The sequence below is a fragment of the Channa argus genome, chromosome 15, assembly GCF_033026475.1.
Source record: "Channa argus isolate prfri chromosome 15, Channa argus male v1.0, whole genome shotgun sequence".
Lineage (NCBI taxonomy): Eukaryota > Metazoa > Chordata > Actinopteri > Anabantiformes > Channidae > Channa > Channa argus.
Window position 1 is genome coordinate 13760377 of NC_090211.1, and position 19608 is coordinate 13779984.

Genomic DNA, 19608 nt, shown 5'->3' on the forward strand with positions numbered 1-19608 from the left:
TTCATGCAGGCTCCTCTGCATCTTTGCCGCTTATATCTTGCCCTCTGCTTTCTCAGTCATACACAAATTCATGTTTGTTCTTTAGAAAGGTTATTAGAACAACTACTTCACTGACTGATCTATAAATGCTCTGTCATACTGGATACTAGAATTTTGAATGCCTGCTAAATATCTCCATTAAGCACCAGGACTGTTCTCCTTGTTCATCCCTGAAGCCATGTGTCTGATCGGCGAAACAGTAGACAAAAGTCGAAGAAGAGCCCAGCTGTGTGGCATCATTACCACCCAACACCAGAGGTTTTTTTTTCTTCTTTTTTTTGGTTAAGATGAACTTACTTCAAACCCACTTCTCTTCCTGATCCATCTGAGCTATTTGGAGAGGCACTGAGTCTCAAATTATACCCTTTAGGCTTCTGGATGTAAGATTACATTATTTTACTCTTGTGAACTCCACAACTTTTAATAGGTTGTTTTTCTAAACCAGCAAGGTAAAGTGATTGTACTGGGAAAAAAAAACTAAAATACACCACAGAATTTGAAAGCTGTTTTCCGATTGGTGCCATAAGAAATGAAGCGAATCTTGGGAGGAAAGAGAGTGCACTTACTGGTTGACAACTCTATTCTTTTTGTTTGTTTGTTTGCTTGTTGCCATTTTTACTGGGCTGGGTTCCCAGTAATTCCACATATTTGGCATGTTCTTATTTTTACTCATGGCCTGACAAAAAAAACAAACAAACAGTGCTTTGACATTTCTGGACTCCCCCTTGAATATAGAAGCACCTGGCTTGTTAAATAAGCTAATACTTATCTATGGGCGATCTAGTTTGCTTCTCGCTGGTGTGTGCCCATGTCCCTCTTAGCATTTTGAATCAGCAGGGTGTTAGCGGTGCCCCGGACTCTGGCAGTCTGCGACAGCACCACTTTTGCCTTGAAATTGATGTGCACTGTATGTGTGCACAACGCTCACAGATCCACAAATGCAACTGACATACAATCACATGTTTGCTCAATCTTAAGGGCTGATTCTATTTAGTCCTTAACAGTGTAGATTCTTGTCCAAATGTTGGGACACCTTTGGAAAAAGTTATGATCTAAATATAAGGAAAATACCCAGTGAGATGGTTTGAATGTGCTGGGTAGAACATACTGTACATGCTCTATGCATTTTCTTACATAAATCATTTGTCCATTTGTGCCCTTTTTATTTAGGAAATCAGGCTAATTTCATGTTTTATCTGGGATCTTATTTTAAATGTATTGTTTTGCCTGGAGCTGTTGGTTGTCAGATGCATCAACATTAAGACGTAGCTGAGAGAGGCAGGAACTTGCCTTACTATTAGCACGTGGGTGCAGGGAGGCACTGTGTAGCCAGCCTTAACACCGCCCTTGTGTCTGAGGGAACGTACCTGAACACTTGATCTGGGCCGTTTGGTGGCCGCTGGAATCTCTGGTTTAACCCAGTCTTTCCAAACAGGCATGCAAACACCTGGGGTGTGCTAGAATATATATATTATCAGTTGTTTTGCTTAATACCTTATATTTGTTATCTTACGTCTGCATAAAAACAGGTTGCTGGTGTAGTAATTACATTTGAGCACTCCTGACAGTTTTTCCCCCTACGTATTCAAAATGTGTCCCATGTATGATTATTGGTTGGATTTACATGTAGATTTGGAAAAATATATTTTTTTTTTGGTCTGGACTGTTCCAGGCAGATGTATGGGGAAATATTCCACAATGAAATGTCAACAGTCCATGAAATTGACTAATTTGACTAATTTCGCCCAGTCAGGTTACTTTTTAAATGTTAAACCTGTTGCATTTAGAGGTTAGTGACATTTAAGGCTTTTCACACATCACAGCTATTTTAAAATTGCATTTACCCCTACTTTTTTTTTTTTTTTAATCCCTGTAACAATGAATAGATGGAGCTTTGAACTGCTGGACAGAAAATGTGTTGAACTGAACATCATCTATCATGATTTATGTAAAAGAATTGCCCTTTAAGAAAATATTGATGTCAGCTTCTTTCGAAATGAGTGACATGTCTGTAAGATTGAATCATGGGACATTTTCCCAGTACTTATCTTTATAGGAAGGGGATTACTCAATATTGAAACATGGTTTGTTTTAACTCAGAGTGTCTGCATTTAATAGTTTTTTGCTATATCTAAGAACGGTTTTATTTCCATCTGTGTTTTACGATTTGTTCTCCGTGTTAGAAAACGTTACATGGACATATCAGCTTGTCAGACGAGTGGGGTGGGCCTGGGGATCAATAAATGGGTCAAGATTTCAAAGCACTTACTGTAGTAAAATGGAGTCTGCCTCGTACTTTTCTAAAAAGGGGCATCTCCTCAGCTGAAGCTCTTGAGGTTATGAGTAAAAACCGCATAGCTGTGTATCCCCCCTTTTCCCTCCATGTCCAGTCCTTCTACTGTACATCTTGTCCTGTTTGCCCCTTCACATCTTTTATGCTGTCTTCATCAATTGTCAGTATATCTTGTCTCCCTTCACATTTTGCAGCTCCTTCCTCCCTGTCTCCTTTTGTTTGTTCTCTGTACCCTTTTTTTGTTAGACCTGTCAGTGCATATGGTCATCAAGAAGCTATTTTTTCTTTTCTTTTTTTGTAAGAGAAATGTTTTGGGGTTAAAGAGGCTTGTGCCTTTGTAAAGACAGAATAATAAAAGTTTGTACTTTGTTTTTTACAAATTTGGTTTTGTGCCTTTTTAATTTATTTTTAAATAAGTGTTAAAATCTATTGATGGCCCTGATGCTACATTTAGTTATTATACTGTAGCAAAAATATTGGCATAGTGAACTGAATTTGTCTTCCTGTTGTTGGCTGTCACTCAAGCAAAACAGTTGACACAAAAGTGTCTGTTCCTGAATAGTGAATGGGATTTTTTTTTTTATTATTATTTATTTATTTTAAAGAACTACATTCTCTGCTGCTTTTAAACTCTAAACCACCTTTCTTTTGAATTTATATTGAGTTGTGTATTTTAATGTTTTATTTTCATAATGGTTTTTATAGTAGGCAGAAATCATACAGCCTAAAATAAAACTATGCAATGAGCTATGTACGAACTGCTATTTTAAGCAGTTCTAAAGCAGTTTAGAGGAAACAGAAATCCTTGTTGACTTGGGGAAATGTAACAAAAATGCTAATTAGAGTTTATGAATGCCTCTCCAAAGTACCATTTTTACTCTCCCTTCCTAAAAAAAATATGATTCTACTAAGTTGGGAAAATTGAAAATACCAGTTTCTACATGTCTGAATGAACTATGCATCTCTATTTATTCTGAGGGATGGCAGCATCATTGCTCCTGCCAACATTTGCAAGGCGCATTTGCAAGAATTTACAAAAGTCATCATAAGCACCGATTTCCCCATAAACAAATCATCTTGCTTCTGAGCTACATCCCTCCACCAGTGAAGCTCCCCGAGATTAAGGCAGTTTCAGGCATCAACATGCCACATTGTTTGGACACGCCTCTATTCCAAGGCATTTGGGAGGGACGTGTTTGTGTAAGAAACTCCTGCCATTTTTGGGGATTAATTTACAGTTGAGATGTTGATTCCTGAGGAACTGTGAGATTATGTTCACCACTGTGTGTCTGCTTGGGTGTGATAAAGCAGTAATCTGCAGTGTTTAGCTGTGTTAGAGTTTCTATGCTGACTCAGGGGTCTTTATGTTCCAGACTCTTCTCAGCTTGTACCCTTTCCACTTTCCACACACACTTTTATTTTTATTACTATGCCAGTGGGCACTGTATTTCTCAAGTTAGAGTCTAACATCACTCTCCAAAGCCAGGCCTTCATGAACTTAAAGTACATTTACTGCAACCATTATTGCAGAAAATACCAAGCTATTCCTTTAAAGATTTTCTTACATAAGTCGTGTAATACTCTGTGTAATACTGAAGTTAGTGCATCTTCAAGGAATCATTTTGGGAACATTCTGGGAAGATTAGCTAAGGCCATGCAGGTGATTACCTTAGGATAAGGTAAGGAAAAGCAGCCAACCACTCTCTTCAAAGTAAAAAAAAACGCATGTTACATATGCAACTCACTTTGTGTCTTGATTGTTCAATTGGAAAGAAGGGAGCTTCATCCCCAATGTGTTTTATTCTAATTGATGTTGTTCTTTTAAAAACATACAAAGAGATTCTGTACTATCAACAGGAAGCGTAATTCAGCACTGACAGACAGAGCCAGGTCTTGGTGCACTTATGATGGCCATTCTGCAACCTCTCTACAGAGTAAAGTCAGCTGTTTGTACACATAGAATCCCTGTGACATGCTGTGACTCCTGCAACACTTCAAATACACACAACTCAGCCCCTCTACCAGTTGGCCCTCGCTGTGCCCCTCCTCTTCTTTACGCATGCCCTTTAACCTTCCTGCCTTGGTATATATAGTCTGTGTGACTATCTGAGTTCTCCTGGCAGCCATCATGAAGGGTTCAGTCTCAGTCTGCTGTTTCCTCTACCTCCTGCTTTTGCAGGCCACAGCAGGTAAGACCCTATAGAATTTATACTGAGAGGTGCACTTTGAGCACTACATACATTTGTTTACAACAGCTGCTAATAATTTAGCAACATGGTGCTTTTTTTTTTTTTTTTTTTTTAAGAGGATGGCTTATTGAATGTTAAGGGTCATCGCTGTTATTATGTACACTTGAGATTCAGAGGCTGTGACTGTTTTAATGATCAGGAATTAACTCACATATGTAGGAAGTTTCAGTTGGTGAATTGTGCAGAGTTTGGTCAGAAATGACACAGACTCCTATAGGCAGATTACATGAGGACAGTGACAGTGATAGGGACCCCAGCCGAGGATAGTCAGCGGTTGACGCAGAAATGCTATCTTGTTCTTTCTTTGCCTCATGCCTGTCTATTTTAAATCTGTCCTTGTTTATAATTAAACTGCTGGCACCCATCACAAAATGATAGATGTAAGTGGCACTTTCTCATCTTTTATTATTATTGTCATGAAAAGTGATGTATTGTAATACCAGCTCTAGTTCTTCCATACCCAATGTTTTACTATTTTGGAAACTGTTTGAAGCAGAGCAGTTGAGTATTACTCAAACTAGAGTTCAGCCTCTCCTGTGGACTGACAGCATGTCAGCTGTTCTAAGGCATGGCACCAGCTGATGGAAAGCCTTAATCTAACCCAAGAGAGGAGAACAGCCACACTAGAGTTACAATGGACACTTTTTCCTCTCTGACGTTCCTTGGTGAGGTTGTTTTGCTTTTTATCTATTGACTTGATCTGCTACAATTTGTTTCACAAGATTCAGTCAAATTGGTTGCAATATTTACAATAATGATTCATAGCATCATAATATACAGGAATCATAACAATCTAACAATAGTTATGATTACATGGCACACATGGGAATGAATGATATTAATGGGTACATCTCCCATTTCCCCTTCTATAAATGAGGCCTGTGCGTCTGGATTGGAGCTGCTGCCGTTACCCTTGTCTGTCACCCTTGTCCGTCCTTGGGTGGCGGTTAGCTCCACAGCATTGGGCCAGGCCTCCATATTCCAGGCTGCTGTCAGGTGTCTAAGATTGGAAGGCCTCCTGAAACCCAACACTGTCCACTATAGTTCCTCCCTCCCTCCATTCGACTCCCCTTTCCCTCTGACTCCTCACGCCTCCCAAGCCCCCTGCATCCCTTTAGATCCACTGCACAGCTGCTGTTACTCTGCACTGTCACAATCACAATTTATTCCCAGCAGTTGGCCTTATAGGGACATGCATTCTCCAGTCAGGAGGGGCGAGGCTGAGGCGCAAACCCATGCCTTCAAAGACCAATTCTGCAGGCCCCTGCAGGTGTCTTTTTGTAGCCTCTGTCTCTAAATGTACTGCATGTGTATATTATTAACTTTTCCTACAGAGGATGCAGGAGATTTGATTTCAGTGCCTGCATGTTACAAAGAAGTACGTGTGTCATGAGCTCCTTCCTGCTCAGTATGTAATTATTTGTGTTATTGATTGGTTCGATCACTGTCAGGAACGCCAATGCCAAGTCTGCAGAGAGTAGCAGAAAGGGTAATCTCCTACAGGAATGTGAAGGAGATTGATAAGCTATCATTTCAGCACAGGTTCTCTAACTGAGTTCTGCATTTTACTAGTTCAAAAAGACATTAGCACAGTATCCCAATACTACAGTTGAATAGATTTTGCAGCAGGGTGTGTACAATGACATGGTAATCTTGAAGTTGTGAAATCTTACTTAGTTTACTATGTCGGCCATATCACATGTCACATGTCTGAGTCAAAGAAATCAGAAAAACAAAAATAGTGCACCTCAACACTCTAGATGATACACAGTGAGGATATTTTAGAAACAGTAGGCAGGGCAGAAATATTGTTTGAAGGCATGTTTGGATATGTTTGGAGCATGGTAAACAAACGTGGAACATGCCAGGAGTGCTTTTTGGATAGATCAGGATAGATCATCTTTGCTCTGCTATAATATCTCATTTATAAATATTTACCTGTAGTGGTTATAAAAATTATTAGAGTTACATAGAACTTTGTGTTTATTTGTTTGTTGGTGTGATGTTACATGACCAACCTGGCTCCATAATGCTGCTCATTGTCATCATTTTACGTGGCTCACACTCTTCGGTGGGGACCTGTAATAGCTGACAAATACTAAGGTTTTTATAAGGCTGCTAAAAGCATACAGGGTATGAATGGCACAGACTGACCAAAAATGGACTGTGCCTAATTATATGGAATTTGAATGTTAAAGGGCCTTCCCATAACTAATACAATGGTTGATATGTCTTTAATGCAGAAGTAATTACATAATATTGTTGAAATGCAACACCCTCAACAGAGAGTCAGAGCAATATTTCATCCCACCCTGAGCAAGTTCTCACTTATCTGATGCCAATGCAGTGTATCACTGCCTTATTTACTTATGTTCACCAGTGTGTTTATACTTCAGTGGTAACACTATCCATCCTCAGTACTGTAAAATCATCCTTGGCCTCCATGCTTTGCAGAAGGCAGGCAGAAATTTAAAGTCACACTCTCCCTCGTTTGTTGGCATGTGGCATGTCTGGGAAATCCCTCAGATGGTAGTAGTAGAGGGGACACCAGTTATACACAACTGCCTTACTACACACACCTCCTTAAAATGAGTCCCAAGGGTACCTGACGTCCTTTCCTGGCTTTCAAACAGGAGAGAGGGGATTGAGGCATCAGCTCAACACCTCAGCGTCAAGTGCCCCTGTCCTTGCACCTTTCTGTCACTCTATATCATATAAAGCTGTGACAGCTTTATATGATGTGGAGTGACACATTAGAGAACTTCAAATTTGGCCAGTGTCAATATTTTCTGTTTTTTTGGATTTACTGTAAAGCAGTATGCACCAACATTTTGGGGCTAGAAAGTAATAAGGCTTTTACTATAAAGTCGGAGTTCACACATTTGCGGGACCTAATGTAAAGGTAATGTAGAAGTAAGTATTTTAATTTTCAAGTATTCTATTTGTATACAGTAACTCTTTTTTGGTTACAGTATATATTTAACTGTCAGCTTTGAGGGATGTGGAAGTCTCAGAGTCTCCAGACTGAACAGTAGAAACCTTAATAGGAGGCAGCCAATCCCGAACCTCCCCACCCTCTCCATTTTCTGACCTATTGTGGGGCTATTTCTGACTATGGGGCAGTGGTGGTTCCACAAGCTGTACCACCTGTTGCCATCGGTGGCCTCTTCTCACCATGCCCCACTCTGAACCCAGCACAGGGGAAAATAATGTGCATTTTATAGGTTTATTATTTGTTTTGCTCTGATTGTAGAGAAATGCAAATGTAATTTATACTTTATACTTCTCTACTCTATATTCTTTTATAATCTACACTATGGGCCATAAAATATGATGTTTGTTACATGCATGTGTTTTAGTTAGAATACAACTTAATTTAAAAAAAAATTAAAATATGTAAAATTAAACATATCGAACAATAGCAGCAAATTTTAAGTTTTTGCAACTTGTGGGAGTGACTCACTACTCTACATTTTTTTAAAAAACAAGCAACAAGCCTGAATAGCCCACCCCCTGTTGAGGTGTTGTAGATTATCACTGACGGTTTTGAAAAACCAGCTATTTAACCAGTTACATTTTCAAGCTAGTTTGACAAAAAATATATTTTTATTATCAGAACTTAAAACAATAGTTGCTATGACTTATGACGATGCTATGAAGTCATGTAACTTAAAATGATGACTCGAATGAAAGCATTTCTGAGAGTTCGCTCAACTCATTAAGTTAAGATGATATAAAATAAAACTTGCATGTACACTGCCCAGCTTGCACTGTTTAACAGATAAAGCTTTTTAATATTGTTCTAATCTGTAGTTTAATAAACTTGCTAAATTATATTGGGGTTGCTAATTTCTACAAAAAGTAGAAGAAATAAACAGTATAAACCATGATGAAGACTGGTTTCTATTTCAGTCCTACACCCCCTTACACTTGTAATACCAAGCTGACACTAAGTGGCTCTAAGTTAAATGAATTTATTTAAGCATTTAGAGGTCAAGGTCAATCACATTCATTGTACTAGAATAAAACAGTTTAAAAGATATGTAGGATTATTGCCATGGTTGGAACTGTTGTGGGCTCTTTATGCTGGGTATTTAATATTACCCATAGTTATATAACATGAGAAAGAAATGTAGCTTCTGCATGTTATGTTAATTCCAATTAAACTGGTACTTTACAAACCAATAATTCCTCAAAACTCTGTTCTCTACCTCTCAAGTGGAAGCCCCTGGCTTTCAGTGTCTTTATTTGAATCCTAACATGCTCAGAATATATCTTCTGATCATGTTCTCTGGGTTTTACACATGCACAGACCCGTAATGAGGGGGTTTAAATACTGAAAGGAGGCAAAAACAAGTTTCACGTGTGTGTGGGCATCAAAAACAGAGTTGGATCGATGAAGGACAGCTATCATAAAGGAAAATAAAACAGAAAAACAAAAAAAATGGAGCAACTCTTGCAGTTGTTGCCTGGCATTAATACGGATGACTAAATAGCCTCTGTGAGAGCATCTATAGTTGAGGCATGACCTACCCTGCTGATAAGGCTGTGGTAGACTACACATTCCTGCAGGATGTGCTGATGCCACCATAATGTTTGTCCAAACTGAGGCTGGGTTGTGTGGCAACGGTCTCAGTGAGGACACATGGGCACAGATGTCCACAGTTCAATTCCCCTGGCGCCTGCAGGGTTAATTATGAGTGCTGATGCAAGGCGCTCCATCTGCATGCAACACTACCTCTCTGATCTTTGTGGAATTCAGTCCCAGGGCTTCTGTCAGGGATGGACCGGATTGGAAGGTGTTAACAAGTTCACAGCCGTTAAGGCGCACTCAAGAGGCAGTGTTAAAAGACACGACTCCGAGTGATGAGTCAGGTTACAACAGTTTGGGAAAGCTTTGTGCACTGCAGGGACAGTGTTGGTACATTAAGAAGTTGGTATCTGTTCCTCAAAATCGACTTTAGCCTCCAAGTCCATTCATCCTCCATGTCCTCTGACTGGAAACTTCTCTTACATTGACAAAAACATCATGTGATATCCCATGCAAAATCATGATCCTTTTCGATTCTTTTTTCTAATTATAACATGTAGATAACCTACTGTATCAACTATCTGAATTTAGTGCCTTTGTTTCTTATATTGAGCTGAGTAGAGAGATGGAGACACAACAGTTACATATCTGAGTCTTTTTAGGGGTTGTAGCATTACTCACAAGCTCTTTTTATTCCAGCTGCTAACCTTTTGCTTTCTCTTGTTCTTGCACCGTGCTGGGAGCAACATTACACAGACATATTTTTAGCAGGTTGGCTCAAAGAGAATCAGTGGTTCTACGTTGTTCCTTAACTAGCGGCGTATGTCACTGCTACCGCTGCACAACCGTAGGGGTCCTAAGTAAATCATAATACAAGCACAATGTACTTACAATGTATTTACATTATCATTCAGTGTTTTTTAGAGGTGTTATAATATTAACATCATATTATTTATGTAAACTGAGGCTGACTTTTATTATCCAAAATTAATCTCACTGAATGTTAACATATTTATTTCCAAAAGACCCAGTGTGCTATTCATATAAATAACTTTCCTCAGACCTTGTAAACAAATTAGCTTTCAGATGATTTAACTTGTCATCTGATAAATTTTGGCCAATGCAAAATGCAGTTCTGACTCTTGGCCAGAAACACTAGAAGTCATTGACCACAAGGCCAGTGGCTGTACTCCAGGTTATGGTGCAAGATGCCATGACAGTCCTGCACTTTGAGTCTTCTCACACTGATATGCAGTTTATTTTTAGATATAGAAAACAATGGCATCAGTGTGTTTATTGTGATGCAAAACGTTTCCCAGTACAGCAGTTGGTTCTGACACAAAAAAGAAGCAATGCAGTGTTTTCGTTTTTTCTGTATCATTTGCAACATTTCTGAATATTTTCAAACTTAGTGAGAATTTTTGCAATTCTTAAAATGTAATGTCCTGGAGCATATGGTTGTGGAACATTTAAGTCACTTGCTGACCTCATCCGGTCTTATCTCAAGCAGAGCCTGTTTACTAACACAGCAAATCGCAATGGTAGTAACAAAACGTTAGGTACATTGCGCCTTGTTTCAAATTAATATAGTGTAACAAACTGACTGAAGGGAGAATTTATATAAAAGCAGCATAGATAAAATTATAATATCTTCCCTTGGCATAAGAGAACATAAGAGATTGCTAACTAGTAATCATCTTTTATCTGCCCCCTTCGAATCCTCCAAATGCTTAACATTGGTCGGATTTAGTTTTGAGTATTGCACAAATGCCCAGAAATTACCTCGGCTCAGCAAGTTTAAAGTCACCAGCTAATTTCAGCGGGTCGTACCTTATAGCCAGCAGCACCATTTTTGCATGATTTCTGATTCTCCATATTGATCTCCTCATGCTATAAAACTACAGTGCTTTTTGTCAGATTTTTGTAAAGGAGGTCCAGAAAGAAAGTAAAAAATCGATGTCTTTCTATAACTTTAATATTAAGATTATGGAATGTTTTTACATTGTTTTGATTTACAATTGAATGAGTCTAATTGATCTCCTGACAGCTACTACTATAACCTCTTTAATATTATATATACATGCTGTAAACACATTTAAAATTCGTTTACAACTCTACTGGCGGCATTTCTGGTGCCCCTTCCTAAGGCATGAATATGTGAACGAGAAAGACTTCCCAAATGCTCCTATATATAGCTCACAACTGTAGCAGGTTTTTGTGGGTGGGGGGGGGGGGCACTACAGGGAGGTCTGCTCTGGGTACACAAGGACAGGCTGCACAATGTGATTAGTCTGTGATAGGTGGGTAAATATAGAAGAGAATAGAGAGAGGATTGCACATCATTGTCTCATGTAAAGTGTATCTCTGTTGGGAGCACTGACTTCTCCTCCTGGCCCAATATAAAAGTGGGGAACTCCCTTTCTATATCTCACCTATTTGTTTGTAAAGCCCACAGTGATGCCAAACAAATGTCTTCGTGTGTTTATTTTCAGTGTTTGCCTTCTAAATTAAGATCTGATTGTACTAACGGCTGTGATATAGATAATCCAAAATGTTCAAAAGGGGTCATGACAGACTGATCAGTGGATATGTCCTCTTGATTTTTTCCCTCTGCTCTTCTCTCTGACACCCGCATATTGAAAATGGAGTCATCAAAATACAACATGCATGTACACTGTGAGATGCAAAAATGTAAGTGACTTGGAGATAAATAATCTTTCCCAATGTTGTCGTGTTCAAGCATGGAAATACTGATCTTTGTTAAGAGTGAAAGGGTTGCAACCACAAGGGGACACAAGCCAATGTCTTCTTTTGCCAGCCCCAATTCTGGAGGGTTGTGCAGAGGGTGGTGTCAGAAAGGCATCCGACATAAAACACATGACAAATTAAAGCTTAGGAGCAGGATTCAAGTTGTTTTACCATGGCTGGGACAGGAAGAGGAGTTTGTGAGGAATGTTCTAGAGGTGAGTCTGAAACTGGAAATTGAAGGTGTGATGTTCAGTGTTGTTAGTGGTTATGCCCCACAGGTAGAAGACAAGGAGAAATTCTGGAGTGAGTTAGATGAAGTGATGCAGAGCATCCCCAGAGGTGAGAGAGTGGTGATTGGTGAAGATTTTAATGGACATGTTGGTAAAGGGAGTAGAGGTGGTGAGAATGTGATGGACAGATTTGGTCTTCAGGACAGGAACACAGAAGGACAGATGGTGGCAGACTTTGCAAAGAGGATGGAAATGACTGTAGTGAACATTTTCTTCCACAAAAGGCAAGAACATAGGGTGACATATAAGTGCGGTGGTAGAAGCACTCAGGTGTACTACACCTTGTGTAGACGTAATCTGAAAGAGATCAGTGACTGCAAAGTATTGGTAAGGGAGAGTGTAGCCAGACAACACAGGATTTTGGTATTTAAAATGCCTCTGGTGGTAAGAAAGATGAAGAGGACGAAGGCAGAACAGAGGACGAAGTGGTGGAAGTAGAAAAAGGAAGAATGTTGTATAGCTTTTAGGGAGGAGCTGCTTAGGGAGGTGGGTCTGCATCAAGGATCAGCTATGAGCAACGGAGACTGTGAAATAGAGGTGAAGAGGCATGTGCAAGCAAGTTGGAACCGAGGAGAAAAGTGTGTGTGCTTTGAGAAAAGAATATCAGCCAGAATGAAAGGAAATTTGTTCAAGACGGTGGGGAGACCAGCAATGTTGTTCAGCTTCGAGACAGTGCCACTGATGAAAAGACGGATAGGATCAGGAATGAGTCCATCAGAGGGGCAGCTCATGTTAGACGACACATTGAGGAGATGTTGAATATATCAGTAGAAGGATGCTGAGGTTGGAGCTGCCAGGCAGGGGGTCTAAAGGAAGACCAAAGTGGAGATTTATGGATGTTAGTTGGTGTGAGAGAACAGGATGCAGAGGACAGGGTTAGAGAGAGGCATATGATTTGCTCTGCCGACCCCTGAAAGGGAACGGCCGAAAGTTGATAGTGAAATGGATAAGTGAACTGTATACGCGCATCTCCTCAGTGCTTGTCCTGTGTGAAAAGTATCAAACAACAGGAAATATTGATGTGCACTGTATTTGGTATTTATAGCATGTGACATGTGACAAACATTTTATAAATACTGTCATGTCTCTCATACAGGTTTGTATTTACAGATTTAACAGACAGGGACAGGGAGACAGAATGAAGTGAAGATTATAGAAAAGACTAACTACATTGGTGTTTGTGGTTCTGCATATGACTTTAAGGTTGCAAACAATTGTTCATAAGGGATCTCAAATAACTATATTTAAATTCCCTACAGAGGTGATACACATTTAAACCTTGGATGTATATATTGATGTACATTGAAATGAAATGTATATGAAATTAAATTGGTTTGTACACAGTCAGTTAAGAAAGAAAACAGTTAGGGCTTGTATAAAGTTACATTTTGTTCATGTTTTTACAGAAGAAGAAGAGTTCATCTCTGTCCTCAGAGATCGATCTCACATTGATGAGACGTTGCGACTTGCAACTGAGGAAAAAGCAGGCGATTATGCTGGTAAGGACAAAAACCTTAAAAGAAAGATCTTCCTTTGTAACATATGATATCTATAATCATTTCCTCTGTTTTTCATTATGCTCCAGGGGCACTACAGAGGTTACGGAAGATCTACCACTCGTCCATCAAGCCGATGGAGCAGGCCTACAAGTACAATGAGCTGAGACAGCACGAGATCTCAGGTATCACATAGACTCTGGTTGTGTCTGCACTTTGTTCTGTTGTGTGGGTTCTCTGTTTGGGTTGCTTTGGTGATTGATTTGTTGACTCGTTTGTACACACACCATCTCCACACCATCAACATATAATAGTGGCATCGCACTCTGACTTACCTTTTTTTTCTCTGGGCTTTTATTTAGACTCACTGTTCCCAGTGACTATTTGTAGTAAGGAGATAAAAAAAGAGTTTGTATACTATCAAGCGCAAAATCTAAAATATAAATTATGTCCACTTATGTTTAGGTTCAAGACCAGCTCACAATAAAAATAGTATTACTATCTTATTGCCTTATGGTGGTTAAGGCTCAGTTGGTGGAGTAGATAATCCACAAACTGTAGGGTGGTGGTTTGATTCCTGCCTCTTATGACCATATGTTAAAATGTCCTTACACAAGAGACTGAACTCCCAAGCAGCAGCGTCTCAAATGGCATGTTACTCTATTCGTTTCTTTTAAAATATTTCTTCCCCCTTGTGTTTAATTTTCAACCTCCTCTTTTGTAATATCTCTATTTAATTTTTGAATAATTCTTAACTGTGCAGTTTCTTCACACCAAACTGCCATAACGGATGGTCTCCCCACACGGAAACAAATATCGCCCTCTTGTGGCGTTACAGCCTCACCACGCATGCAAATTTTTAACGTACCTGTATATGAGCTTTTTTGCAAAAAGGTTTTAAAAAACGATATCAAGAAAAAGATTTACATTATTGCTTGATCACAAAAGTACACATCCACATCTAAACACACATGTTTGACACATCAGGTCAAATATGGGACTGGATTGTAGTGAGGACCTTTTCTGATCTTGCACAGTTACTCTTCCCGTCCCTTTTGCTCGTAGAAACCTCACACCCTCACTGAGCTCTCCTCATTCTCCTCCACCTCCTGTTCCTTTCACATCTATGAACTCCACTCTCTGCTGTTGTACCCCATCCCCTCCAATCCCCTCATCTAACAGCCTACCCTGGACGAACCCTGGGGGACTCAGCCACAGGTGGGTGTGGGTGGGGACGTACCTGTGCATGGCACTGCCTGAAGTGCTCAGGCCTATTCCTCCTCCCCCTCTTCATTTGTTCTCATACATTTGTTAGTCCCTGAAATCAGTATAAATATTGCACTGGTCTCTGTGGTTTATCAATTGATTTATTGAGTCAAATTTGTTACAATTCCAAATTTTAGAATTAGAAGAAAAGGAATGAAAATACATAATATATGTTCGCTGTGTTACAAACAGACTTTATGCTTATTAGCATTTAAGCAGTACATTGTGTACAGTATTTCAAGAGAAATTAGGCATGAAGTTGTTAGAGCGTAAAATGTTAAATATGAAGGGGGTTGCATGTGCAGTTATGGCTTTAGCAAAGGGGGCATTGGTGGGAGAGGTGGTCGATAAAATCACTGACTTTCTATCACACTTTATCTTTTAAATTTTTCCATTTGAAAAGACATTACTATTAGAAAGAATTGGCCACTCTTTTTATCAGGAGTTTTTTCTTTTTAAGGGTTTTCTTCTTCTCTTTCTTTATCTTTTATCATTTCCTCCCCATTTTTTGTTACACTTGTTACAGGTTTGGTCCATTAGGCTATCTCAGATTACCCACACCCCACCACCCCGACACCATGTTCACTCACAACATACCTGGTAGCTTGCTGAGCTACACAATTTGCTCTGAAAGCTTTGGCCTGATGAGACTTATGTCAGAGTAATTTTTTAATGCTTTGCTGTATGTTACAGGGACATGGCTGCAGCACTTCACTGAATTTTTAATATTTCCCAATGCTACTAAACAAACTTAACAGTCTGCCATGTTTGTACCTACTTATCTTGAAGTATAGTTCATCCCAAAAACAGCTTCAGAGTATATTTTAGGTGGATCAATATGTTGATTAAAGTGTACATTCACGTGGCACAAGCGACAGGTAAACAGAATTTAAAGTTCTTGCACCTTTTCTTCTTGGCAACAAAATCAAATTTCAGACTAATTTTAATTATTTTCCAGAAATAATTTGGGATGAACTTGTGTGGTTCTCATTGTTATTTAGCCAGCCTACTGAAATGTTAATTACTTGTGTCTCTCCTTTGCTAACAGATGGAGAGATTACCTCCAAGCCCATGGTGCTTTTCCTGGGACCCTGGAGTGTAGGAAAGTCCTCAATGATCAATTACCTCTTGGGCTTGAACGACAGCCCTTATCAGCTCTACACAGGTATGTTACACACATTTTCTTTTTAAATTAGCAATAAGTCATATTAAATGTTGTAATCCCATTTGCGATAAAATCCAATAAGGCTAAATTAACCATAAAAGGCTATCATAAATCCACAGAGAGAGGCAGCTACCCTATCAGGTTTGAGGCATAGGTGCAAGGTCTATGTAATTTTCGGGTGGGCAGATACCATTGTAGGGGTGGTGTTAGATCCACGACATCTTACGGAGGCTAAACAGTGATTTCTGGCCCGTGCTGAATTCATCATCCATTCACACTTTCTTTCTTCATAATGTTTCTTAGTGACTTTCTGGGCCTTTTCTTGCTAATTCCTCACCCTGTTTCTCCCCTCGTTAATTTTTAGGAGCTGAGCCCACTACCTCTGAATTTACGGTTATTATGCACGGGGAGAAGATCCGCTCTGTTGAGGGTATCGTGATGGCAGCAGACAGCTCTCGCTCCTTCTCTCCCCTCGAGAAGTTTGGCCAAAACTTCCTGGAAAAGCTAATTGGTATTGAGATGCCCCACAAGCTGCTCGAACGTGTGACATTTGTGGACACACCTGGAATCATTGAGAACCGCAAGCAACAGGAGAGAGGTGGAGCAGAAATGTTTTTTCTTTAGTTTTCACAGACTACCATTAAAAAACAAAGTGAGTTTAGTGGTAATATTAGCTTGCTTCTCTTCTTTGGTCTAGGCTATCCTTTCAATGATGTTTGCCAGTGGTTCATTGACCGTGCTGACCTGATCTTCGTGGTATTTGACCCCACCAAGCTGGACGTTGGCCTGGAGCTGGAGATGCTCTTCCGACAGTTGAAGGGTCGTGAGTCCCAGATCCGCATCATCCTAAACAAAGCTGACAGCCTGGCTACTCAGGACTTAATGAGAGTCTATGGAGCCCTCTTTTGGAGCTTGGCTCCTCTCATCAATGTGACTGAACCCCCTCGCGTCTACGTCAGCTCCTTCTGGCCATATGAGTATGCACCTGACACCAGCCGTGAGCTCTTCAAGCGAGAGGAGATCTCCCTCCTGGAAGATCTGAACCAGGTGATTGAAAACCGCATGGAGAACAAGATCGCCTTCATTCGACAGCATGGCATCCGTGTACGCATCCACAGCCTGCTGGTGGACCGCTACGTCCAGACATTTAAAGAGAAGATGAGCTTCTTCAGTGACCCTGAACTAGTCTTTAAGGAGATTGTGGATGACCCCGACAAGTTCTACATTTTCAAATCCATCCTAGCCAAAACCAATGTCAGCAAGTTTGACCTGCCCAATCGTGATGCTTACCGTGACTTCTTTGGCATCAACCCAATCACCAACTTCAAGCCCCTGTCTGCTCAGTGCTCCTACATGGGAGGTTGTCTGCTGGAAAAGATTGAGAGGGCAATCACCAATGAGCTGCCAGCCCTTCTGAGCAGCATTAACTCTGGCAAGCAGCCGGGCCTGTCCTCCTGTGAGGCTACCGGCTGTGGGGAGAAGCCAAAGAATCGCTACCGGAAGAACTGAGGAACACAAAATAACTTGAGTGAGGGGAAAGAGGAGGTGAAGAGGAAAGGTCTGGTGGAAGCCAACCCTACTTCTATCAGATTGTCTGTATTGTTGAGGAGACAGAGGAGATTTGTGTTTGTTTTTTTTCCTCAGGAGATTATGGAGAGATGCATTTAGAGACTGTTGAAATGAGGAATGAGGTAGAACATGGGAGGGAAGGGCCATTGTTTGATAAGGCAGCTTAAGGACACAAGTGCTGAGGAAATGAGAACATGCCACTGGTGACTGAGTTTGGTTAAAATACTCTTCTCTCCCTTGCACAATCACAATGGAGTGTCTGAGATTTGGGGGTTGGATAATTAATTATGTTTAGAAAAAAACAAATGGAAACCAAATAAGATAAAAATAAATTCAACAATGCTGAGACTGAAAACAGTCCAATACCAGCTCATTTGTATGTGAATAAAACTTGAACAAAAGCAGGAGTTGCAAATTTGTGGAGTAAAACCTTGACATCTGCATTGCAGCAGATCAATTCCATATTCTTCTTCAGATGTTTTAAAAGTAGCTGTATTGTGGGTGCTGTAAAAGCCATTGTGTTTCAGTAGTCACTCAACCCTTTGCCCCAGATTAACATTAACATTGCATGCTACTGACGACGTCACACCTAATTTGACAGATGCATGTACTGTATTTTCCTTCTAACAAACACAAGTAAACTTGTTAGTTGTTACCCATGTACTGACATCTGAAACAGTTCTGCCTTACAACAAATATGGCCTTTATTCACAAGTTTTATTTATCAGTCTTTGTTGATGACAACCCATTAAATAGAGTACTGCAATGGAAGCAGAGGTCAGGGTTCAAGCATCAGAGTCTTCAGAGTGGGGTGGGTGTGTTCATTCTGCTTCACTTCGTATATTCTCTTACTGTTTCTGTTTGCTTCTATAAATTTGCCAGTCCTTGACATAAATGCAATACTGTTTGGAATTATTTTTCCTTCATCAATAAGCTTCCCAGCTTTTTTAGCTGAATGACCATTAAAAATAACACATGTGGACTGTGTTTGATATATAGCTTTCTTTATCAAGTTGTTCTGCCATTTCTTGTGCAGGTTAGACAGATATTTATTGATTATTTTCTATGTAAGTGTTATAAATGGGCATTGAAGTAGTTTGTGTTTGTGTACTGAACAATCCAGCTTATTTTTACAGACTTTAACTGCAAGAAAAATGATAGTGGTTCTTTTCTAGAGTGAGATTTGTAGCTTGAAAAAGTGAGCTGGAAGTTATGGAGAGAAAAGGGCTTAGTGAAGGACTTGTGAGTTGACCCCTGACCTCTGTATGAAAATACTGACCCCTACATTCAGATTGGTTTAGATGTTTTGTTAAGCTTCATGTTATCATGTAAGCCTACCTCGGCAAACTCCCCAGAAATGTGGCATGGCAAAATTGCTATAAAAATTCTGACATTCTCTATCAGGTGCAGCAACTTTCTTGAGTCTTGTCATTATCATTATCCAGAAAGTTACTACATATGCCCAAGAATGAGCCTGACACATAAGCCTTCCTGAAACTGCAACTTGTTGCTTTAACACTGCAGTTTTTGTATAGATTAAGTGAACTAGATATGATGTGCTAACATGGTGATCTAGAGGAACAGTGGGCTTTTGAACTGCTTTCCCCATTTTTACCTTTCATGCAATGTGAAGCTACAAGTACCCGCTGGCTCCTGCTATACAATTACAGTAATGTGCAGACATTACAGTAATATTGCATAAATACAAAACCTTACAAACCAAAGAACAGGTATGTAGCAATGCACCAATGTAACTCATGGACAAATGAACTTCCCACTCTCTGGCTGTCCACCCTTACTAACCCCATTGTGAGACCTAAAATCTAAAGTTAAATGGAAATTAAAATAAAACTAACCAACCAATGAATCTTATGTTTCCTTACTTTTCTCTGTTTCTCTGAGTGTGAGTGTGCTCCCCAGGATATTTAGTAGGTTTACACTGCAGGTCTAAAATATGCCCAG

The 19608-nt window shown here is 39.8% G+C and overlaps 2 protein-coding genes across 4 annotated transcripts in view; both read left to right on the plus strand.

The window, feature by feature from the left end:
- The window catches only part of tfap4 (transcription factor AP-4 (activating enhancer binding protein 4)), a 9099-nt gene extending 6544 nt beyond the window's left edge, over positions 1–2555 (plus strand). For both annotated transcript variants that reach the window (XM_067475959.1, XM_067475957.1), the window contains one exon: positions 1–2555. This exon is cut by the window's left edge and continues 402 nt beyond it. The gene's annotated coding sequence lies outside the window, so the exon portion shown is untranslated.
- Positions 2556–4418: 1863 nt separating this feature from the next.
- srl (sarcalumenin) lies at positions 4419–19365 on the plus strand. Of its 2 annotated transcripts, XM_067475955.1 has the most exons (7): positions 4419–4521; positions 13557–13649; positions 13736–13831; positions 14829–14864; positions 15961–16077; positions 16442–16675; positions 16775–19365. In XM_067475955.1, exons 1-7 carry the CDS (start codon positions 4461–4463, stop codon positions 17584–17586), a joined length of 1449 nt encoding a protein of 482 aa, XP_067332056.1. In that variant the 5' UTR covers positions 4419–4460; the 3' UTR covers positions 17587–19365. The 2 variants fall into 2 exon arrangements, with proteins under 2 accessions (XP_067332056.1, XP_067332057.1); XM_067475956.1 differs by lacking the exon at positions 14829–14864.
- Positions 19366–19608: the final 243 nt, after the last annotated feature.